General features: G+C 41.2%; 2 protein-coding genes across 5 annotated transcripts in view; one reads left to right on the plus strand and one right to left on the minus strand.

The window, feature by feature from the left end:
• Positions 1-25,893, minus strand: part of LOC146005271 (uncharacterized) — a 544,895-nt gene that overhangs the window by 452,763 nt on the left and 66,239 nt on the right. The window lies entirely within an intron of this gene.
• LOC146005273 (uncharacterized) overlaps positions 1-25,893 on the plus strand; it is a 218,900-nt gene that overhangs the window by 160,515 nt on the left and 32,492 nt on the right. Inside the window, exon 4 of the mRNA XM_083144389.1 lies at positions 21,030-21,217. Coding sequence (XP_083000515.1) covers positions 21,030-21,217 — 188 coding nt within the window. The remainder of the gene's footprint in view (positions 1-21,029; positions 21,218-25,893) is intronic.

The following is a 25,893-nucleotide window of genomic DNA, read 5'->3' on the forward strand; positions in this document are numbered from 1 at the left end:
CTCAGAAATCTGAAATCAATTCACAAATACACTTCCATCTTGAGTGGGTGATAAGGAAACGGCCTTATAAAAATCGAGGAGAACGGGACAGATCTCTGTAAAATCGAGACGAGACTCGATGTTCGAGATCCTCGAATTCGTTCGAGAATTCGGTATGTTACTTGAAAAAATACATAGTCCATATTTACTTTAGGACATCCGCGATCCCAGGTTAGTGCATACCACTTCAAACTGTAGCCCCTATGACGATTACCCTATGTCAGCATGAAGTGGACTTAAATTGGACAACTTCGGTCATATTTACTTTACTATGAGACTTATTCCGATATGCCCGCGGATATCCGCCATAGATAAGTTTCTATTTTGTTTATCGTAATTTCAAATTAAGAATGAAAGATGCAGTTTCCTTCACGGGGTGTAAAGAACTGACGAGACAGGGGGGAAAATGTGGGTGCTGTGCGAAGTACTTACTACCTTTTAGAGTAGAGTACACGGCGTTCGTGTTACTTAACATGAATAGGTTATTTTAGGTCGCGTTTCTGCCACTTTTGGCGAATAATATGTCCACGCCGGGATTGGAACACGGAACTCATGTCATCGTAGCGCGCTATGCTAACCACTCCGCCACGGATGTCCGCGAACGGAAAGAAGAAAACACCATCAGACTAGAAATGGCAACATGTGATTCTGAATAGTAAAAACATAGGTTACAGAGGGAATACATGTAAATTGTCCCTTTAAGAGCCGAGAAAAAAAATGCAAAATTTTCATCATGTTTAAGAGGATCAGATTCGAAGTCTCAAAACAAATGCCGACCTCACAGATTTGGTGTGGCCGGAAACAAACAACTAAACTGCAGGCGCATTTTGTACCTTTGTCATTTTGCGTCGCATTTCTTCAAATCTGGGAGAATAGCGTCGATGAGAATGGGGGATCATTAGATTGAATTGACGATGGGACATTCGCAAAGAACATCCATGGCCCAGGCCGAGATTCGAATCCAGACACTTCGGTGGCGAGATCGAAAGTCGACTACTTAACATGCTCAGCAAACCTAACAGGCATCACACACTGTTATGCAATACTTTTATTTACAGTTTACGTCACACAGAACACAGGGAATAGTCTAAAGTGGTTTCAATACGTTGTTCAAACAAATCAGACCACTTAAGATGAAACACGATACTCGCAATGTAACCATCCACTTTAGATAGCGATGAAAAATCGTGCAGCATCTACAATGATCTTCAAACATCGTTAACATAATTGTTGATTAACTTTAATTGCGATTTACAACATGGCTGGAAGCGACTTGCGTAGTCAATCGGGTCCAGAAAACAGGGATTCTGGGAAGTGATAAACTTTCTCTCAACAATTGGCTCCCAACCCGGCAGCGCTCACGAAATGAGATAAAATTAGGTGGTCTTCATGCATCATTAAGTTTTGTTTTAACACTGTGCGTTTTGCAAGAGCCGTGGAAACGGTGCGAGAGTTCACAGACAATACGGTGAAAGTGCTTCCCTTTCACAAGGGTCGCATCTTAAGCAGGGCCCGTAACCACGAAGGGCTTTTAAGGAAACGTGTAGCCATTAACTCACCCTCAAGAGTAGATGAACGGATTCCCTCTTTAGCTTTCATCGGCGGCGTTGACGGTAAAAAGACGGAAGTCCGTGAGACACCTTCTCCCACCTTCCAACGGTAGACTTTCGGAGCCTTGTAATTTATGTTAAGGAAGACGTGGCGTCACGGTTAACGTGATTAACTACTTATATCACGGGTACCTACCACACGAAAGAAATGCCACGTATCTCTGCACGGAAACTTTACAGAAAAAGTTGATATTTAAAACAAATTGTAAAATTTGTGTTCAATTTGATTGGTTATTTAGCGTTGCTTTTCTGATACTTTTGGCCAATCGCGACGGTGAGAATGAGTGACATATGATGAAGGGACATTCACAAAGAAAACCCATGCCTAATCAGGGATTCGAACCGGAGACACATGGCGTCGTAACGCGCTGTGATAATCACTCCCCCACGGATGAGCAATTTGTATTCAAGTACACTTCATAAAGATAAGTGTGTTCTCTCTGGGACTGTTGCTTCTCTTACTTCTATTAATTGCCACAATAATAATACAGTAAAACGTCGTTAATCCGGACCCCAATAAGCCAGATTTCGCTTAATCCGGACAGGCAAAAAAACAAAAAAACAACAGAATGCAAGGTTTTAAATGTGACTAGAACTTCCGAAGGAAAAGGCAGTCAACCACTGATGAAATTCTGTTTCTCGCAAAATTTGTACTGTACTGTATAGTGTATTTAGGCCTATGCCCTTTAAATACACAATGATAAACGTGTTTTGTTGCTATAAACGGAGTTTTAATCCGGACTTTCGTTAAACCGGTCAACTTATCCCCCCATTAGTTCGGATTAACGAGGTTTTACTGTAAATAGTGTTTACATGAAATCGATGAAGGTTCTCACAAAACAGCATATAACCTCTACATTATGCTGTAGAAACAGCCAAAGTAACGAAAGAAAATGGTAGGTAAAGTTCCACGTGTTCATTGCATCACGCAGTAACGATCGGCGATTTATAGAGTTGGTGTGATCAGCACCACACTCCAGCCGCTTTTACCCACAGGTACGCATCTTTTTTAGAGGATGTGTGAACCCCAGAACCGCTCCATGCAGGTACGAGGCCGGAAAATCCCCACATTAGATCGTCCACCACGGTATCGAAGCCGTATCTCTCGCGTGACACGCCACTGACCAACTGGAAGCAGGGAATAAGCACTAAAAAAGGCATGTGTAGGCACTACATGAAACGAATTTAAAACATCAAAGCCCATGTAGGTAGCGCTATTAATAAAGTAAACATCGCATTGCGATGATAAAAGAATATATACGACTGCGGCAATGGTCACCGAAAAACTATCAAGAATCTTTGGAACTCCAGTCGTTTCTGGAAAATTTCCATTTTCCAGCTGCCTTCCAGCGCGTTCCCACCGCCGAAACTGAAGTCCTCGAGTCAAGGTCATAAATTTCGGAACCTACCACAAACAAGACTGTCTTGGATTCCTCTATTCAACCTTCCAATGTGGTCAGGTGCACATTTCTTTTTGTCTCCTTAAAACTTCTGCGCAATTGTTGAATAATTCTTTCGCGTGTGCGTTCCCACAGCGCAGATGGGAGTCATTCCTATTTCAGAGATATACTTTTACAGCGAGCTCGAATTTCTATACCGCCATGTCCACAGGCTGAGTATGTGAAGAATGCCGTTGTGTTTGAGTTTTGAACTAAAGAAAAACAATGAAGCAAGACCTTGACGCATTTGCTTGCGTCAACACACACACACCGCAAATATCTACAACGAGTTGATGAACGAATTCCAAGCGGCCTTGAGCCGTACTGCAAAAATTACTCTTCTATTTCAAAGTACAACTATATATAATTTTTCTGCCACTTTGCCTAATCGTAACAATGAGGATGAATGATGAGTTTGAGTTGTTTTTTTTTTTTAAAAAAAAGTCAAATTTATGCACAGGCTAATCGGGACTGGACCTATAGTTTAACGTGGATCCGAACCACTATGTGCTTCCGTGACACCTTCAATACAAGGTGACGACGTTACCACTACGCCATCGGGAAGACCAAAGAGGAGGAGGATGAATGATGATTAGATTAAATCGTAGCATGGGAACTAGAGGAACGTAATTCGAAAAATGTGGTTTTCGGTTTCGTTTAACGTATCGCCTCTGAACTGCTCTGTTTAATGTCAGATCGACATATCTCTACTTGAGAATACATATCTCCTAAGAATGGCTACATTATTACCTATCTTCTGTAAGCTTGATAAATTGGAGTTGCGTCCGTTTGGTTCTCACACGACGAAATGATGAAGGGATTCTCACAGGCAAACACTCAAATCTGGAACCTTTAGTGACAAGATCGTGAGTTGATCCGTCAACACGTTTGGCCACCGAGGAGGCTCATACGACTATTTATTTACTTATTTAGCTCGCGGTAGCTCAGTCGTTAGGGCGTCTGACTACCATGCGAGAGACCAGAGTTCGATCTCCGGCGGGGGGGAACCGGGACTTTTTCAACCTGTTCAAGCGGCTCCGGCGCACACCCAGCGTCGTATAAAGTGAGTACCTTTAGGGACTCTGGGGGGGGAAGGGGTAAAGGCGGTCACATCACCCCCATATCGGCCGACATCAAGAAAGTGTGGGGCCCTAACCCCACACACACTATACACTTTCATGGCGTGGTGGCACAAGGGGGCACTTTATTTTTTTACTTTTAGCTCTTGTTTTTCATGGAGATAGCCGACCCCCTGGCGGAGTGGTGAGCAGAGCGACGCTAGCGGTACCGGATTCGAATCAAGCTTGATCATGGCTGTTGTTCGCGAGTGTCCCTTCATCAATTTCATCATGTCATCGCTCGTCCTCATCTTCGCGCGGTTAGCCGCAAGCGGAAGAAAAGCGAAGTAAAATAAACCAAATCACTCAACATGGTGGTAGATTAAGGATGGTGACTTATCTAACTCTTGTTCTAATGTGGTGTGCCAGTTCCAAAATTGATACCTGATGGCGTAGTGGTTATATCGTCGCCTTGTAATCAAATGTTCACGGGTTTGATTTCCGGTCGAGGCACGCAGTTCCGATTAGCCTGTCTGTGCATAAGTGGACTTAAACCTCAAACAAACATGTTCAAAAATAGTTTTGCATTTGATAACGTTGGGAAAGGTATGATTTCTGCTTCTTTAGATGCCCGCCTTTTGTATGCAGTAAGTTTCCACTCAAGTTTGTCTATACAACTTCGAAGATTTTTGGACCGACACGAATGTCGCCGTGTAGCTCATTCTAAACAATGTACCGTGCACGTAATGTTTCTATTATAAACTCCTTGTTGGATGATGGAAGAGCTACACGCCAGTTTGCCATTGATTTTATAGCCTAACGAAGTACGTACGCTTTATCTCGCTTGCCATCACCTACAGACACACCACTCGCCTGATTTATGGGTGAGGTATGCAGACATACAGTACTTGGCTTGTATCTGATACCACATAATGAACTCGTATGAGCACTTTCTTACATCTTTTCTTTTCCTCTTTCTCCAGTTACATAAAGGGAAATAGATGGACCTCCGCCCACTATATTCGCGACAGCGTTTCCAACATTAGCTAATTTCGCCATAATTAGCTATTTTATGTTATTATTGTTGCTGAAAGGAAAGAGTGGTGGAAAGAAGGATTTGTGGGTTTCTTGAAAGGTACCATCCCCGCATTCCACTGGTAACTGAGAAAGACCCACAGGAAATGGTCCTTAAGAAGGGTTTCAAGAGATTTCGATCCTATGATCTTCTGAATGCGAGTCTAGACAGTACAATCTTAACTCGAGTAACTCGTTTGATAGTGAAAATATGACAATGATTTTCAACATTTACAATAGATGCTAAGCCTGGAGATTGGTGGCTGTTTCATTAAGTCTTACGCAACACCTATCAAGAACCAGAGAACAATGTGTGCCTGTGTTGTTGTTTTCGAGGACATGCGTGTGTAATAAGGTGGTTACTTTTGTTCTTGGGGGCCGCGGTAGTCCAGCATGTATGGCGTCTAACGACAACGCAAGGGTCGCGGGTTTGATTCCCGGAGTGAGTGATTTCAGACTAGATTTTTTCCAGTAAGGCCCGACATGGAGCGGCTCTGGAGTTCACCCAGCCTATAATAAATGGCCCCTGGGAATAAAGGCAGCTGGAGCGTGGAGCTGCGATGACCGGGAATTTATGGGGCTATACCTCCGCGTCCCTCTATGTACCTTCACATCACGTTGTAATGTGCAGAGGGATAACTTTCCCTTACATTTTACTTTTGTAAGTGTTGTATCCAAAGATCACAATTAGACGGAAACTCAATTTGCTGATATAGCACAGTTAATTTTTGACTACCCGAAAGCGTATACCATTAATCCGAAGTTAATAATACACCTTCATTCAAAGTTGTTTTATCAAAGTTTGTATTAAGTCCACCTGTGCTCACATAGACTAATCGGAAATGGACCTACAGTTTAAAGTGGAATCGGAGCCATTATGTGACTCCATCGGACATCGAACCCGGGATCCCTTGATTTCAAGACTACAGCAGCACCCCTACTTACTCACCGAACAACGGCTGTAACGCCACCAAAGAGAGTTGTAAATATGGTAATTATGGATCGAATTAGGAAGTTCAGAGAATGCCTTATTTCTCGAAGGACAAGATTCCATAATTTCAAATCGTCTTCTCAACATTTCCTGTGAAATGTATCACACTGGGTGTCACTGTAAAACACGCACACACCGTCACGTATTCTCGGCATCCAAGAACGCCAATAATATGTTTGGAAACTCTTGTGTCTTTCGCATGTTATTTTCGTCACCTTCACTTGGCGATTGCAAGTTCGGATATAGAAACTAACATCGCCTCTCAGGAAAGTACAATAATACGAATGTCGTCCCAAGTTCCTTATACATCGTGCCAAAACAATAAAATATTGAAATATATATGTAGTACAAATCAAACCATTTGCACTGAAATTACTGAAAAGTTAGAAATATGTTTCATTAAAGCATATTACCAGTATTTCTGTCATTTTATTGAAACAAATATCAAATACAAAATTTAACATATTATTTTACATATGCCTGTTACTTTTCTGTGATCCCCGCAACAGTAAAGAACAAAAATGTGTTTATAATTTTCAAATATGAAACTCTCCCGTTTTCGTGTAACAGGGCTTTGAACTGACTAAATGATCTTTTCAATTTGCACTAAAGTAATTGACGCATGCTTAAACTTGCACGAATCTTCTGGTGTGCAGAAATGTTCATTTTAAATCAACCTCCCTTACCCTCTCGACTAGACCTCACGGTCACACACAAGACTCTTCCTCGCCTTACCCTCACAGCCCGCCCTTGTACTCACTCACCTTCACAAATATTTCGGAGGGTAAGATCGTCCCTCAAGAAGATTATAAACACCTCTGCGATGTGTCTGGGTATTCCAGGAAAAATAAACGTACATTCTGTACCCAATCTGTCCATCTCTGATGATGCGGTCCGTCTTGCAGCTAAGGCAGGTGTAAACGTTTGCTTGCTCGTTCCGACGCGACACGAGTCGCGTGTATATTAGATCTGAAAACTCTATTATTTGAGGCGACACGAGCCCCTTAAGTCTGAAACAAAAAATAATAATAATAACCGTGCATGCGCCACCAACAAGCCGAGGCGACACGATGGACTGTATTAAGATAACGGCCCAGTCCGAGCGACACGTGCAGCTTGGCGTGTCGCTTCCGTTTAAAAAATTGCATTCATTTCTGAGAGTCGGTTGCGAAGAGACACTTATCGCTTGTCGCCTGTCGCTTCGGTCTGAATGCTTCCATTGAATGAACGGGCTTCTGTCTTTTGTCGCCTATCGAGTGTCGCGTATCGCCTGATGTTTCGGTCCGAAATCTACCTATAATCTCGACTTAGGCTTGCTTATTGAGGTAACGTAAATTGTTATTAAATCGTGTTAAACCTTTGTATATAGCGCATATCTTTATATAATAATGTTTTGTGATGCATTTACGAGTGTAGGAGTTATAATGCAACTCCTATTTTGATTCTATTGTTATTTCATTAAACTCTTTCTGGTATACTAACGTAGCATTACATATGGTAAATGAACACACCCCAGTACATAAAAAGGTCTACATCTCTTTGTATTTTCGTCAAAACTAGTTACTAAGAACTTCATGTTATTGCTTCTGACGATTTAAACAAAGAAACATAGCAAGCAGCCTTAATTTTCCCGACGAAATTCCCTCTCGCTGAATGTTAACAAATAGACGCAACAGCCGGGTGGCACATCCCAACATGGCGGCCGCCGCAAGCTATTTTGGCTTCAGCTGACGTCACACACGCTCTCTCTATACCTTCTATACTCTAAGGGTATATCTCATCTGCAAGGTTGGCCTTCACCCTCACAAGTCCTCCGGAGAATGAGGTCTGTGGTTATCACAACGCGCTACGATGCTAAGGGTCTTGGTTTCGAATTCCGACTTGGGCAAGGGTGTTCTTTGTGAGTGTTCCTTCATCAATTTCATATCACCACTCATCTTCGCGATTAGCCAAAAGTGGAAAAAAAGCGACGTGATTTAAACTAAATCAATCAATCAACTGTTCAAACGTCCGAAGGTTACTGTGAAAGTAAGTGTAAATTCCGTTACTCGTTGCCATAGTCACAATCACTCGAAAAATAACTTCTTACTTTTAAACACTGACTTTAGCAGCCTTTCAGAAACATGCTGCCATCCGCTCTAAACGATTTCATGACATGAAGCTAAGCACAAGGCAGAACTATATTTTTACGTTATACTCTTGTAAACGTATATACCAATGAACCGATATAATGCACACGCCATCATTTTATTCCTGCGTGGCAAATTAAATTAAGTCGAAAACAGGTTTAACTCATCAAACCATCAATTAAAGAGAATTTTCTTCTTCTTTAGTTCTTTGAACATGACGTAGCATGTATTTAAAAGTAACAAAAAATAAAAGATCCCAAAGTCACGAAATTCTGGTTCCTCACTATATGTCACTAATCACTAGTTCTCAACCCGTTTAGGTCCACTTAAGTGAAATTTAATTAAAAAGCAGCGTTTTTTAAAGAAAATAAATTAATTTTGTTTTTCCCAACTTGGTCAAATTACTCCTTACATACAGAATGGTAGTTGAATTAATTATCGATTTAAAATAATCTATTTAGAAGAATGGAAAAACGAAAAAATATGATACGAGAGAGAGGGAGGGGGACAGAGAGAGGGGAAGGGAGAGAGGGAGGGAGAGAGAGAGAGAGAGAGACAACAATTACAAGTACACATGGTTGGACGTTTCATGTTTCAACATAAATCAACATTAAGGTAAGGTAGGTCGATCCCAGTGCATTATGCATCACGTCATGAGGCATATATAGGGGTATATGGGGCCTCATATATTATATTGATCTCGGCCGTTTTGGAGCTGATGTGATGAGCACCACGCTCCGGCCGCCTATATCCCCCCAGGTACGCATTCATTTAAGGCTGGGTGAGCCCCAGAATCGCTTTGTGCGGGGCCAAGGCTGGAAAAATCCCGACCTTAGGTCTCCCACTCCGGGAAACGAACCCGGATCTCCCGCATGCTAGTCAGGCGACCCACCGACTAGACCAGCGCAGCTCCCAACCAAAAGTAAGCACTATATGATTTTTTTTATATATATAACGCTACATAACAATAAACTAAATAAGCTTTCATACATGAAATGCATTCCGTATACCCGATACCCAGTGGAGGTACATAGTGCTTCGGATCCCAGTCCCGATTAGACTTTCTGTGCATAAATTGGATTAAAAAAATACTCAAGAAAGCATTCCGTATACCAAATATCGACAAGAACTATCCTGATAACCATATTCTGATAGAACTTCAAAACAGTTGGGTAAAATATACAGGTTTACGAATAACCAACATTGTGGCTATATGAAGTAACCATACACACGAATGGAAGCGATTTGTTGGGTCCAGAATTTTATAAAAATGCCAAAAGAAATAACTCAGAAGTGGACGTTAGCTAGAAAGGAACAAGAACTATCGTCAGACAGTAAACGTTCCCTGTCGAAGCCTTGTAAACAGGCTACCGATAGCTAAAGCAGTTCTGGACACAAACTTTCAACACACGGATAAAAAGCACTTACACGCCACACCTAAATTGCGCTTCATTAAGTACAATGTTTAACTGCAATCGTGAAGCAATATCTTCCTTTTACTGACGTTTCTTCTCTCCAGCTGGACTTAAAAGTAGAACTGAGAACGCACGGTGAATACAAATCTAGTCTATAGGATGGAAACTTGCATGTTTAAGTACACAAAAGCAAGATTGAGAGTTACTAGAGTTGAGTACGTGATAGAATCAGAACCTTGCCAAGGCAGTTAGTTATCAATTCAGTGCTTTTTGTACAACAATTATACCAGACGACAAACATTACATGAACGGCAATGTATATAATTCAGCTACAGACATCGGTATTATCAATTCTTGACAAGGTAAGAACAATTTCTCATGCTCACACAAAACAAACTCTTGTCGTTTGCACGGTGTAATGAAAGGATGCTTAACGAGTACTTGAACCACAATGAAAAACCAGTCTCTACACAATTCGACAAGCAGCTTGAAATGAAAATGCTACACACTGTAAAGTATGTCTTAACCAACGAAGATAGAACGGTGGAAACGCTGAAATCGCACTTCCTTTGTTGAGGTAAATTGAACGCCAAGTTTTGCCTAACTATTTCCGTGTCGTCCAATGGTTTCTTAAATTTGTTTAAGGAAGAAAACAGCTTAAGTCACTCCAGAACTTCTATCTCAGTGGTCAGTGTTTCTCAACCGCAGGGCCCTGGTGTCAATTATACCTGGCCGCGAGAGGTTTTCCTGAAGTTTGCAAGTTGCAGCCCGAGTTGGCAACCACCTGGAAAGATGGTTTTTCGTTCGCGGTTCACCAGTGCTGATAGGAAATTGTCACCCGTACAGCATCCACATTTGAATTACAATCGTGGCCCCGTTCTCGAGTTAAGGCCAAAAGAGTGAATAAACTTGCAGCCCGAGCTGGCAACACCTGGAAAGATGTAATTTCGTTCCGGGTTCACCAGTGATAAGAGGAAATTCTTTCTCGCCAGTGCTGGTAAGGAATCAAAGCCGAAGAGAGGGAACTGTTACCTGTGCAGCCTCCAAATTTGAATTACAGCCGTGGAGCCGTCCTAGGGCAGGAAGGGTGAAGCGCTTTGCAGCCCGAGCTAGCAACCACCTGCAAATATAGCCTTTCATTCGGGTTTCTACTGCAATAAGAGTAAATGCTTTCGTGCCAGTCGCGGTGAACGATCTGACCAGAGGAAGGCGTTGCTTCCTGCCTCCAAATTTGGAAGTTAAAGGACCACGTGACCCGTTGATTACAATGCGATGGCGTTACAATTACATCATCGGGGAAGCCTCTCTACAGTGATTTGGAAACGCAATACTAAGAAAAAATATACCAAAGGTGCAGAGTAGAACAATATCGCAACTGGAATTTAGAACTTCTGTTGCAACAAAAAGGACTAACAATTTTCACTGAATTGTAATAGATTATCCACATCTTGAGAGGGGAGGGGTTGTTACCTGGATAACTGTAATTTGACAATTGCACCTATTGTAGTGCATAACCATGGCTTCTCCGTAAAAACTGATTAAATTAAGAAGCTCAGAGCACGAATAGGGTGATGGCGCCGCCGCCGGCAGATTCCAGAAGCCAGCCGCCTTACTGTGGACACATCCTAAGAGAAAGTAAACTTTCAGATCTACATTTCAGCCACAGCGCCAAACCATTCCATCCTTATTGATGACATTAAGCTGTCAAGCAAACTGGCCAATTTCCGAACTATCAGGATGGCATTTTCATTAATTATCCCATGTGTCACAGTTATTTGTCGTTTACAGCCACATCTTAAACCGGAACATAGTAAGAAGCTGTCGCACAGAATATAACTCACGCGAACAAGCCGTGGAAGTGGCGGTAACAAGTCGGACACCCTACAGACGACATGATTTGTTTCACGACACACACGCACCGCTCCCAGCTCTGTTTCAACACGCTTGTTGCGAGAATCAAATAATAGTCTTTCTGTCTTCGGATCTAGACATCTACATGAAGACGAAACTGTGATTTTATGTTCTCTATTGTGTGTTGCTTCCGTAGTAATGCGTTTGATAGTTCGGCCACGGGCTTGTATACTAATTGTGATAAAATATGGATATTTTTTACGCTGTTTCAGGACTAATTCGCCCTCTTCCTCTATACGTCATTATCGTATAGTGAAAAAGGTTTTTGTATGTATGTATGTTTGGTTATTAATTATGTAATTTTGAATGCAATTTGCACAAATATGTACACTGCATTGAAATCTCCTATGCAAGAGCAGGCTAAGTTTTAAGCCCACTTTATGCACAGATAGGCTAACCGGGACTAGACCTGCAGTTTAAAGTGCGATCCGATTCGCTATGTACAATCACCAGCAATAAAAATGGGTTTGATTCATTGATTTCGTTCATTTTACTTCGCTTTTCTGCCACTGTTGGCCAATCGCGAAGATGAGGATGATTGATTATATGAAATTGATGAAAGGACACCCATGCCTAGGCCGGGATTCAAACCCCGGACCTCTGTCTGCGATAACCAGTCTGCTACGGAGGCCGGCTATAAAAAAAATTGAACAACTATATTCTGAAATACTGGCTTCACTGCAATGCGTTGTGTGTGTTGCCTAATTCTACGGCGATGAGACAACTTCAATAGCAACTTTTCAATGGCAAATACGGCCATTAGCTTAGAGTTATGTAACACACACAGCGCGCTGCAGCGAAGCCAGCATTTCAGGATATAGGTGTCCCATTTTTCTTGCCGGTGACTGTACCGAATTCGGGACCCCTTGATTGCAAGGTGACGACTCTACCATTACGCCATTGGGAAGTTCTTTGCAAGCGCGGATTGGAAGGTTGAAACGAGAATTGCGACTTTATATAAGCGATATAACCGAAACACTAATGATTAGGGCTTGGAAGTTGAGGAAAAATCCTTTTCGTTCCTAGTGTCCGACGACGAGGCCCAACATAATATATGTTCATTTTGGATTATTGTAGGCCAGAAAAGGGTGGGTTTTAATTGTCCTTTTTTGCCTTTTTCGGCGTTTTTGGCATATTTAGCCTTTTTTAGGTCTTAACGGCTTTTTTTGCAATTTCACCTAATTTCTACTACGTTTTTACTGTCCATTCTCAATTCGAATCATCATCAGTTCATCACCTCTTAAACATCCTTTCTGTAGTAAAGAAATAAAATATATTTGAACCATCCCTGAAACGAGACAAACATTTTTGACTGAAAGAAGATGCATTTCATTCATATAGTTTCATCGCACTGTGTGTTCCATAGCACCAGAATTTTGTAATTTTTTTATTCATTAAATATGTAATTAAAACTGAAGTTATTAATGAATTCGGATCACATTTATACTTCCGTTTTTCCGTATTTAGCTCCTTTTTTTATATTTTTAGGTCTTTTTATAGGTCTTTGTTTGGCAATTTATAGGTCTTCAACTTCCGAGGTCTACTAGAGTTGACGAGCTGTATCTTTGCGGGTGGCCTTGGCTACTCCGCGCAGAGTGTGAGAGAGATACGTTTATGTAGTTGCCACCTACTCGCCCTTTGGGTGGTCGACAGCAAGGACAGAACGCGAGGTAATGATGCGCAGCCGGTAGCTCCTCCCACTTGCTACTGCGCAGCCAGGTTTGGGCAGGGTTCACCCGCAAAGATACAGCTCGTCAACTCTAATGATATACCAAAAATATTTTTTCCCTACACGATGACGCATGGAGAAAGAGAGCGATTCAAGTCCTGGGAAGGTAAGGGTAAAGTTATCCACACTCACTGCACCCATGAAGGTAGATTGGCCGGTGCGGAAGTATGGCTCCAAACGTTGTCGATCTCGGCCATGAATGTGATGTGATGAATTCCACGCTCTGCCCGAATTTGGTTGCTACTTCAGTACTGTCTCCCTAACTGCTTTCCAACATACTGTTTTTATCTTTAATCGAAGCTTGCATAGGCCCCACCCGAAAAATATTCTGGATACATCCCTGAGTATGTTCGTTCTTATTTAGCGTCGCTTTTCTGCCACCTTTGGCTCATCGACGAGGATGTTATGATAAAGGAACACTCACAAAGAACGTCCAGGCCGGAATTCGAAGCCGGGACCTCTGGCGTTGTAGCGCACTACGCTCACCACTCAGCCACGAAGGTCGGTGATGAAAATGCTGAGTCTGATACATCAACTCATTTTATTCCTAGAAAATCCATATCTCAATCAAAGGAAAGGCCTGGAATTTAAGAGCAAGAAGAATCTGTCTTGGAGCAACATTCTCTCTCAGACCTACCTGGCAAGACCTGAGCGATTATTATTTTCGCAGCATACCATGGGCGGTCCTCCTTCACTTATATTACCACGAGGGGCTCATAGGAACACGAGAACCAAAATCACGAAATAATCCAAATAACCACTTATTATCACAGATATAACCATAAACATACTTTAAGATCCCATGAATTTCCTCCACCCACAAATCAGTGCCGCTTCCTTAGGTGAAGGCAACGGCCGATTCTGATTGGCTCACGACGTCGCCGAACCTCTTTCACCATAAAATTGCTAAGTACAGGATGTGCGCAATATTAATTACGCAATCTTGAATGCACATTGCAGAAAGGTATTTTTGCTGCATCGAAATCTCATACGCAAAGTGCTGGTTGGGAGGTTGAGACTAGAATTGCCACTTTAAAAAGCTTCCGCGGCCTCTTATAGGCGATTTTTTTTTCGAAAAGAATTTTCTCATTTCATAGATACACGCGCATGACACACACAACTCGAAAAAAAATACATCAAATCAAATTTCGATGCATTTTTAGGTACATCAACTGTCACAGTTAAACGTGTGATTTTGGTTTCGTTGAAATGATTGTATCAACTGATGAATTTTCAGTGCATCACACGGAACACCAGCTGATAAAAAGTACCCTTTGATGCATTTATCTGCATTTTCAAGCAGCAAAAGTACATCATTAGTAGCTCATGCACTTTATTGTCCACCAATGCAGAAAAGCTAATCGGAACTGGACCTAGAGTTTATAGTGGGATCTGAATCACTATGTACCTCCACCGGGTATCGAACGCGGGACTCATTGATTACATGGCGACGACTTACCACTACGCCTTCGGGGAGACTCAAGGTGTAACTGGTGTTAAAAAAAAACTAAGAATATTAATATTTGAGTCAGCTGACACATTTTGGGTTCTCTGTCCATCTTAAATTCTGAAAAATTGCATCTAAATACAGGGCTACTATAAATGATTCATTCGATTTCAAAACATTGTATTTTCCAAAGTACTGCACATACAGATATGAAAGATACATGAAAATAACTGTAAACTCACAAAGTTTGCATCGTGACATGCCAGTTGGCAGCACGAGGGCCCTGTACAAAATGGCGACAAACCGAGACAAGAGTTTTTGTGTGTTGGAATATGCGAGATGTTAATCTGTTATTGCAGTGCAGCGTGCATTCAGAAGAGAGTACAGAAAAGAACCAGGGAAGGCTCAGGGAACGCATCAATGCTTCTCTGATGACCATTGACAAGAGGATTACTACAAAATGTACCGTTTGGAAGTGTGTCGTGTGGCCAGAGGGGCACACATAGAACATTTGTAGAATGTGTATACTTGGAAAACTTGGTGCGTTTACAGTTATTTTCATGAATCATTCATATCTGTATGTGCAATACTTTGGAAAATACAGTGTTTTGAAATCGAATGAATCATTTATAGTAGCCCTGTATATGGAATTCATCCTCGAAAGTCTCCACAAAAATCATCTTTCAGTATATTTAAACTGTGTCTTAGTGGTCTGTTTGTGGAGAGTGGCAGGTTCCATAAGTTTGCAGTCTGCAATATTTGGAATTTTTAGTTTTATGACAGTTGATGCAATGCCACCAGACGCTCTCATGAGAAAATGCCACCCCCCCTTTTTTTTGTAAACTCACATTCAGTCATGTATCTCATTATAAGATGTGGCACGAATGGGAGAGGAAAGAGGAGTTCACAGGATTCTTGTTGGGAAACCTGATGGTAAGAGACCTGTAGGAAGGCCAAGACGAAGATGGAGGTACAATGTTGAGATGGACCTAAGGGAAATCGGTAGGGATGGAAAAGAGTATATAGAACTTGCTCAAGATAGGGAAAGATGGAAGGCCTGTGTTGCTGCAGCCATGAACCTTCGGGTTTAAGAAGGCTAGGGAGTTAGTTAGTTAGTTATCTCATTATAAGAATCATTGCTAATACGTAATTATCTAAACGAAATATTTTCTCAACATCATCATGTCTTTTCAGTGGTACGAGGAAAGGAAATATGGTTAATTTGCGGAATACAGTAGCCTACTATTTGACTTCTTCTGAGAATGAAATGTAAACAAACAATAAGAACAAAGCTGTATGTATGTGAGCGACTGTGTTGCTGATTGTCGGGATAGTTTAAACAACTTTTAAGTGCTAGATAGATAGCTTGCTTGCTATTCAAGATAATGAAAATAAGAAATACTATAAATTATAAAATACTTTATACAAAATACATCCCATCAAGAAACTGGTTCAAGAAAAAATGAAATGAACTTTTATTCCCTAACTCTGGCGAGCACAAAAAACATTTGATCTTCCATGAATTTTTCAGGTTTTGCCTTGTGTTATCAAAATTCCAGACTTTTGCAGGATTTACAGGTGACGTGGAACCCCGCAACTCCAAGACAGTTGCATGGCTTAAGAGTTGCTCGCCCTGTAGGCATGTTCCATGCACAGACCACAGGGTCTACATAAACAGGTACTCGGCAATCCAATCAATTTCCAGAAATTGGAATTTTCCTGCAGGATCGTTCCGGTGTTTCTTGCGTAAGCGCGTTTTACACGGCACTAAAATCCAAGTTAAAGGCGCAATAAACATGAGAACGGGTAAGAGACTTCGCACGGCAATTATGCCCTGGCACCTCATAGCACATAAAGACATGTCGAACAAGAATATTTCTACGTAACACATTCAAATTCCTTCCTGTTTCTCGTAACCGTAGGGGAACAGGAAGTCGTTATGCAAAAATTACATGCAGAAACACTGTTTTCGAGTAAATATTTATTCGGGTCGTTCCACTGCGAACCTCGCTACATCAATCTGCCATTATGTAATTGGCAGGATGCGAATTTTTGTCTGTTTCCCTTTGTATTCATTTTGCTTTATTTTCTTAATGCCTATATAGTTCCGGATAAACTTAAAGAAACTCGAACCTTATCTTCCTCACAATTTTAACGAGGTGTGTGGCCACCCCGTGTTCCTTCAGTGTTGCAAGTTCTTGTACGTAGCTATAGTTCCGGACAAACTAAAAGAAACTAGGACCTTATCTTCCTCATAGTCTTGACAAGACGTGTGGCCACTACGTGTCCGTTTGATGTTAACAATTCTTGCAAGGACACCCACATGGACACATGGTAGCCACACGCCTCTCAAGATTGTGAGGAAGATAAGTTTAGGGTGTTTCTATAAATTTGTCCCGAACTATACAGGGTGTACCAAAAGACCCATTACCCCCTCTTTGAATTGTAGACAAACCTGCAAAATGTTATTTTAACAGCATGCGTATGATGAGAGGATGGTATACCATTACATCAGACCAATGGCTACCATTTACTCTGTGTGCACACCGCCATTTTCATGGCACAGTATTATACGCCTCCAGGAGCGATGTGAAATCCTCCGTAACTTGGCTGGCGTGAAGGAAGCAAAAGCACTGCGAACAGCTTCTTGAAGTTCCTCAGTTGTCTGATAACGATTATGGGCGACTTTGTTTGATGTGCCCCCATAGCGCATTATCACAAGATGTCAGATTTGGACTTCGGGGTGACCATTTTAAAGGTTCTGGTAAATTTGGCGGTCCTCGTTTGTCTCTGAACACATCATTGAGGAATTCTCTTAAAATGGCCACCCCGAAATCCAGATCTGACATCTTACGTTACGGAGGATTTCACATCGCACCTGGAGGCAAATAATACTGTACCATGAAAATGGCGGTGTGCACACAGATCCTCTGGAGTAAATAGTGGTCATTGGTCTAATTTAATGGTATACCATCCTCTCATCATACGCATGCTGTTAAAATAACATTTTGCAGGTTTGTCTACAATTCAAAGAGGGGGTAATGGTACTTTTGGTACACCCTGTACATGCCTACATGCACAATCTTGCCTAAATTGCTTCTTTTTGGTAGTATTTGCTTATCCCCGCTTCCTTTCGGTACTCCGGTCCTCTCCACAGTTCACTGTAGAACATAATCTCTTGTTTTGCGAGTGTCACTACGTCAATTCCAATTAACCTCCATTGATCATAATCTTGCAATAAAGGGGTCCCTGGCTGCATACCCGGTAGAGGCACATAGTGGTTCGGATTCCCCTTTAAACTGTAGGTCCAGTCCCGATCTATCTCCTCTTCCTCATTATGGTGCAATGAGATCGTTGAATAAGGGTACAAAGGACAATTTCGTCCTTCAAATAGCATGTGCACAAAGTAAGTATCCTGTTCGATTTTAAATTAAATTGTTGTTTTAAGTCCACTATACCGGGACTGGACCTAGTTTAAAGTGGAATCCGAACTACTATGCAATGTGCCTCCACCGGGTATCGAACCAGGAGCCTCTTGATTATAAAGCGACGATGTAACCACTACACCATGAGTGCCCTGTTGGCTGCCCTACTATCTCCTCTCTCTCTATCTCACTCAGCTGCATCCATTATCACCGGTAAAGAATCAAACGTGTCTTCTTTAGAAGCCATTAGTTTCGACTACTACAACCCTAATCGTGGCCATTAGACCCACTACCTTCTTCCAACAGAGTGGTTACGCCTGTGCCTGGAGGTTAGTAAAATGTACAAAATATTATTTAGCGTCGCTTTTCTGCCAGTTTGTTAAAACGCGACAAGGATGAGTTATGATAAGATGAAATTGGTAAAGGAACATTCACAAATAACGCCTATGCCCAGGCTGCAACTCAAACCCAGGAACTTCGGTTGCGAGATCGATAGTCGACCACTTAATGCGCTATAGGGCACCGAGTTCGGCGGTAAAATTCGCGAGAAACACTAAAAATAATCACGTACAATGCTAAATTGCATTGCTTCACGATTTATTAATCATACCAATTCAAAATGTGTTTAACATGGCGATTTAGCCAATTACAAGTAAATTCGGTGAAAAGGACATTGAACAACAGTATTCAGCACACAAAATCTACCAAAAAGGAAAAAAAACGGAACAGCGTACTTTGGATAAATTTCGATATACACCCAGCAACGTCATTGGAAGTTTACAATTTCCTTCATGCAAAAGAAGATACTTCCTGAGGAATATCAACTTGCGGTTTCTCAGTTCTTCCCACACTTGGCAGCCACCAAACGGTTAGCACATCCAAATTGTTGGTACGGGATGGGATGCTCAGCATCTTCTCTCCCGTGGGAATTTCCTCGTGTCCATTTCTTCCGAAGACACGCACTTGACGAGAAAAGATTTTTTAATCTTCTTTTCACACGTGGCGACCTTCCCCTGAGACAGCCTCCCTTGTTAACTTCTGGCCCTGACAAACTAAAAATTCTTCTCAGATCCTGATTTGAGAAAATACACCTTCAGCTTAGGTTAGGAAGGGGGGAGTCACAATACTGTAAAAGGTTATTTGCAAGGAGGTTTGTACTTTGTGTCGCAATCTTGTCTCGAAGTCACAAAGGTGGTATAAGTCAGTAATTATTCGGCATTAATGTGATGTGTACATATCACAAAAAATATACAAAATAGTAATTTTGCCTTGATGTGAAACTTGGTCTTGTACATTAAAAGAGGAACATAAATTAAGAGTATTTGCATTATAAAAATATTTGCACCTAAAAGGGATGAGTGGGTGGAGAAGGTTACATAATTAAGAAGTGCATTATTTGTATTCATGTCCAGACATTGTAGAATAATTAAATCAAGAAGACTTTGGTGAGCAGGCCATGTGGCACGAATTGGAGAGGAAAGAAGAGTTTACAGAACTCTTGTTGGGAAACCTGATGGTAAGAGACCTGTAGGAAGGCCAAGACGAAGATTGAGGGATAACGTTGAGAGGAACCTAACGGAAATCGGTAAGGATGGAAAAGATTGGATTGATCTTGCCCAGGATAGGGACAGATGGAAGATTTTTGTTGCTGCAGCCATAAATCTTCGGGTTTAAGAAGGTTAGAGAGTTAGTTAGTTAGTTAATGTGATGTGTATCTCCTCGAAGATTACATTTATCGGCAGGTCTCGATACATGCAGTAAAAAGTCAAAGTTGAGCAGCTTCCAAAACAAATCTGCTAAAGTAGGTCCAATGTGAGTTAAGTATTCTTGTGAAATGCAGCCTAAGCAGACTAGTAGATTACTAGCATTTGGCAAAGCTATTCTCGAGCCATCTATTGACACAATTATGAACTATGTGCTTCTGAAGCGCAACCAAATCAAATCGAACGTCTGTGAAGGTCGAAGATTGGCGTAACCCGTTGACAAGCCCGAGCCAAGCTCGATTTTGGGTTAAGTTTGGTTCTCATTATGGGGAAATTCTTTTCACAAACCCACTTAGACAAAAAATAACAATATGGGAGCTCTTAGCTTCACTAACTAACTAAACTAACTAACCCTCTAGACTTCTTAAACCCGAAGGTTTATGGCTGCAGCAACAGAGGACTTTCACATGTAAGACATTTACTGTACATTAAAAAAATATAGAGTGGACATGGGAATGTAAGCTATAGTATGGAGGGTCTCCCCGATGGCGTAGTGGTAACGTTGTCTTGTACCCTTGTAATTAAGTGGTACTGGGTTCCATACCCGGTGGAAGAACATAGTGGTTCGGATCTCACTTTAAACCGTAGCTTTAGTCACGATTAGCCTGTGCTGTGCATAATGTGGACTTAACAAATACTTAGCTGCAAATTACAAAACTAGTGTAACCGTAGTTCGAGATAGTTACTGTTGTAATAACAATTTTTGAACTGTTCTCAACATCGTAGTGAATACTGTAAATAAAGTTGGAGTGTATAATGTTACATCATGTGGAATCGTTGTGTACGCTATTAAGTACTGATTATAGCGAAGGAAAATTATTTTGTGTATTTTAAAATATACTTAAAACTGTTTCTGATAAATGTGATTCGAATAAACAAGTTCTTAGTGTATTTTTTTTCCTTTTGGAGGACGGGATATGTGATGTAGCGGAACAGATTTTTGAACCAGAAAAATACTCTCAAAGCACTTCTAAATCTGCAATTTTCTTTCCGTTGCAGGTGATCCAGAGGAGAGACGATTTCGGTGAGCCGCGAGAAAACTTCAACCGAGACTGGAACGACTACAAGAATGGGTTCGGAGATCCCAGCAAGGAGTTCTGGCTGGGCAACGAGAACATTTACATGCTCACCAACAACGAGGAATACATGCTTCGTGTAGAGCTGGAAGATTTCGAAGGCAACAAGAGGTAGGTAACATTTTTATATCAGAGGCTTACTATCATAATAATCTTAAAGATGTGTTCCATTACCTCCCAAAAAACACTCAGTTACTTTAAATATATGTATGCTTATAATTAGATGCTAATTGTTTTAAAATCTAATTTTCATATCAAATGGAACACAGCACCATACAAAGTTAAGTTTTAAATTAAACTACGTTCAAGAAAATTAAGGATAGTTGAATAGATTCTCCATTTTGTTTCCTGCATGCACTGGAGGTTAATTTATTGGCAACTCTGAAACAAAATACAAATTAATGGCAAAGTATCAGTGTTGCCAAGGTTTAATGTGCAATATTCTTAATTTCATTTGTTTTTCCTCGTTTCTTATATTACGGAATAAATTTGAGTAAATAAGGTTTTACTGTACGTTCCAAAAACTAATAATTCCAGGTCGAAACTGGATACTGATTGCAGCTGGAATCGTGACTCCGAGCTATTACTAACATTGAGTTCCATACTTCACGCAGGCATTTCTTTTTATTCAGATAGGCTAATCGGAACTGGACCTACAGTTTAAAGTGGAATGTGTGCGTTGTGCCTCCATCGGAAATCTAGGCCGGAAAACCCTTGATTACAATGTCGCAATATTAATCACTTAGCTATCGGAGAGGCAAGAAGTTAAAACAGTTAACCGCCGACCTCCGTGGCGGAGTGGTTACACAGCGCCCTACGACGCCAGGGGTCCCGGGTTAGGATCCCGCCTTGGGTATGGGTGTGGGTGTTCTTTGTGAGTGTCCCTTCTTCATCAATTACATCATATCATATCATTACTCATCCCCATCGTCACGATTAACCAAAAATGGCAGAAAACCGATGCTAAATTACAAAAATAAAATCAAAATAGTTTCCTTTGGATACATAAATAGTGAGTCAATTGCTTATTATTATTATTACCATTCATATTTGTCTCTCTTAGTAGTTGATACAAAGAATTTATATTTTTCGCGCCGAAGGTGTGCAGTGACCAGAACATACCCCTCCCCCGCCCTACCTCCAGTTTCATAATTTCCTATTCATACTGTCGTAGTCAGCTGAGAATGAACAATAAGCATTTACGTTCCAGACACTTCACTGCGAGAACAAAGGAGGAAGTAAACGTGGCTTTGCCGCCACAGCAGAAGAATACGAAAGCAAGAAAAGGAACCACGCCATCAGCGAAACAACAGCTTTGAATAACAAAAAGAGAGGATAAAAAAACAAATTTGTTTCACGATCACTGATTATGGCTTATTTCATAACGCCACTTTCTGATATTCCATCGTGTTTTTGAAAAGGCTGTTTTCTTTAGGCCACAGCGGATTTCCCACACGTCTCCCATTCCGTACCACGCTATAAAATAATAAAAGCCACAGCGTGTGTGTTATACGGATGCATTCGTCACGTGATGTAAGCTGTCGGAAAATCGTGTCTTTACGAAAATACGCAATTAGTAAAATTCGGATGTGTAAATCCTCGGAGTCTCTAGCTAGATGGGTAATAACTAATAAGTTATTTAGTTTCTGTCGTGGCCCTCCATCAGCGAAACTAATAAAAGTTTCACCTTGAAATGCATGATTCCCCTTGGTTTGGTTCACGTTCCACAGCAAAACACACGTGCGGGCACGTGCATGCTGGAAATCCTGACGTTTGTGTTGTAGGAGCTTATGCTTCCGGTCTAAACAGCGGCGATGGACTCTGTGCGCTGATTAACCGCCACTCAAAATGTTGATTTCATTGAGTCTTAAAAATTTATGTGCATAAATTATAAGTTAATGAGGACTGGGTCTACAATTTAAAGTGAGATTCGAACCACTATGTGATCCCCAGCGGACATCGAACCCGGGACCCCTTGATTACAAGGCGATGACAAAGATTTCGAGTTCAAATTAAGAGGAAAAGTAGGAAACCCAAAGTATGTATTTCACGATAATTAGCCTACATACAAACATGATATTTTCATAAACTGTTTAATAAAGGTCTTCTGTGGGTTTTTTTTCTGTTTTTTACTCTGATGCGAAGTTACGCGCTTTTAGAAAACGCTTCTAAACGCATTGGAATTATATATTTTCGTAAAGAGAAGGGAAGACGTTTAACAGTGCTTTGTGCAGTACAAAAAACTATTACAGAACAACGATAAAGTAAGCCCAGTGATGATGTCATCAATTCCAACAATTTTGGCCAGGTGCTGGGAGTAGAAAAGCCGTTAAAAGATGGACTTTCACTTTGCAAGGCTCCTAAAAGAACTTGGATGGAAACTAACCGCAGCTCAGTAGGAGAAAACAGTCTTTAAAAACACCGTAATGATAACACGAGGCATAACTAACACCTCCAAATCGTTCGTTTGGTATTAAAAGTGTACACAGCTCGGAGAGTTTCACCGCCGAACTTCCAATCCCAGAGCTGGACAACTTTCATTTGCGAACCGCGGTACTGCTGACTAAACATGAGAAAAAACAGGCCACCATGCTGAGCCCGTTGATTGGTTGCATCAACAAGACGCACTAACATTCTCTTGGCCCGGGTTGTCAATCCTTCGTTTGTTGAAAGAGCATCCGACAGCTGACACAGTCAAACAGCAGATATGCAAATTATCGGTTGGAGATTCCATCTTCGTTGCCCCAGAACAGAAAGCACAGCGAAACGAAACTGACAAGAGACTAACATTTCATCTCTTGTGCCGAAACAAAACAAGATTTTTATTTCTATCGCAATTTGCTTGATGAAGAAATAATTATTACAAGAAAGGAATCCGGAAACTTCGTTGGCGAGATGGTGAGTCGACCCCTCAAAGCGCTCACTGAAGTCGTGGGCACCATTCACAGTGGAAACCATTCAAAGTTTTATTTTTTAAAAGAAAAAAGAGACAATAAAGTGAGAATATGAGACTGAGAAATTTGCGCTTGACATTGGTATATTCCGGTACCACACTGCTGGAATTTTTTGTTCACAAAGTAGTAGTAATAGTACGTTTCTAAATATTTTATTCAGACTAAGTGATATTTTCTTAAATATACATCTTCCAGGCAAGCGTTCGTTCAAAAGATGACGAACCTTACAAAAGTGAAAAACATTAATGAACTAAAAGCCAAAATAAACAAAGCGATAGCCAATGTGAATGTCAACATGCTGACCCGAACGTGGGAAAAAATCGATTATCGCCTTAACATTCTCCGTGCGACAAAAGGAGCACATATAGAAGTGTACTGATACAGGGCATAAAAACATTTTGAGTTTATCTATCTATCATTTCCACCTTCATTAGTCTCTGATTTATTAATAATTGAAATGTGTCAGATATTCTGTGTACACCCTGTATAATTTTTAATGAGTGTTACTTTCTTTCATCATTTCAACATTTGTAGGATGTAAATATCACAAACTATTGCATAGGAAGGTGATACCAAAGGACGCACATAAAATGTTGGTGGGCCCGCCCGGCCGGGGGAGGGGGGAGGCGTCAAACCACAATCCTGCCTAGGGTGCCAAAATGTCTAGCTACGGTCCTGGTACGATATAAAAATATTTGCAAGTGTGTTGTATTTTGAAGATTAAGTTTTTGTAACATCCAAATCATTCCCTCGAAGTAAAAAAGTTCAAGTCCACTTTGATCATATGGGCTACACGGGACTGTATCGACAGTTTAAAATGTGATCCGAACCACCTTTACGATCTTGGCCATTGTGGAGGTGATGTGATCAGCACCACACCTGGCCGCCTTTATCCCCCCGCCCGCGCTTTCAAGTACCAATATATTAGAGGTTGGGTACAACACACGGCCGCTAACATTAAATATTATACCTAATTGCAATCAATGCTAATGATACGGTATGTTGAAAAGAGTATTGATCTTAATGCGTGCGGAGTGAACCTCACATGGTGAGTCAACGTGGATTCGAGATTGGATATTGAGGACATTTCTAAGTGTTGTGCAGTCACGGACAATTCCAGGTTTCAACCGACCCACTGACTTTCAATACGATAATTACAACCCGGAAGTGTAAGTGATTTGTACATATATATTCGTATCAATCCGAATTTACCAACTTTTCAATGTATCTGTATTCGTTACCGAAAACCAACAATGGTGAACGAAAAAGAAAGCACACTCGTTACCTCAGAATCTATTAGGTATTTTCTATGATTAATGCAATTTCGGCTATCAAATGATATATCAGTATTCTCGTTAAGATATTGGCAAGGAGCGTTAAAACATTTTCATTTGCTATTTATCGTCGCTTTTCTGTTACTTTACGCTAATCGCGACGGTGAGTGATGATAAGGTGAAGGGGCACTCGCAAAGAACACCCATGCCCAAGCCGGGACTCGAACCCGGTGGCGAAATGAAAGTCGACCACTCAGCCACCGTGCAGTGGGTGCTTCGAAAGTAGTATTTAATGGTCTTATAGTGCACTCTTTAGAGACTGATTTCATCTTTTGGTAATGTTTCGTTCAGAGTAGAAAAAAAGTGACTGCCATAAATGAGCAGAGGTCATAAATGGGAAAGATGACGCTGCAAGTAAACTGCGTCGAGGTGTTAATTGCATGCGAGCATTATGCGCGATCCGTAACCCTAGACGACGAAGGAACGAGCACCTCAAGATCACTAAATTCTCTTTGAATGTGCCGCAAAGGCTAGGTGCCAAAAAGAAGTTCGCAGGTTT

This window comes from Lepisma saccharinum, chromosome 23, assembly GCF_977018435.1.
Source record: "Lepisma saccharinum chromosome 23, izLepSacc3.1, whole genome shotgun sequence".
NCBI classification, from domain to species: domain Eukaryota; kingdom Metazoa; phylum Arthropoda; class Insecta; order Zygentoma; family Lepismatidae; genus Lepisma; species Lepisma saccharinum.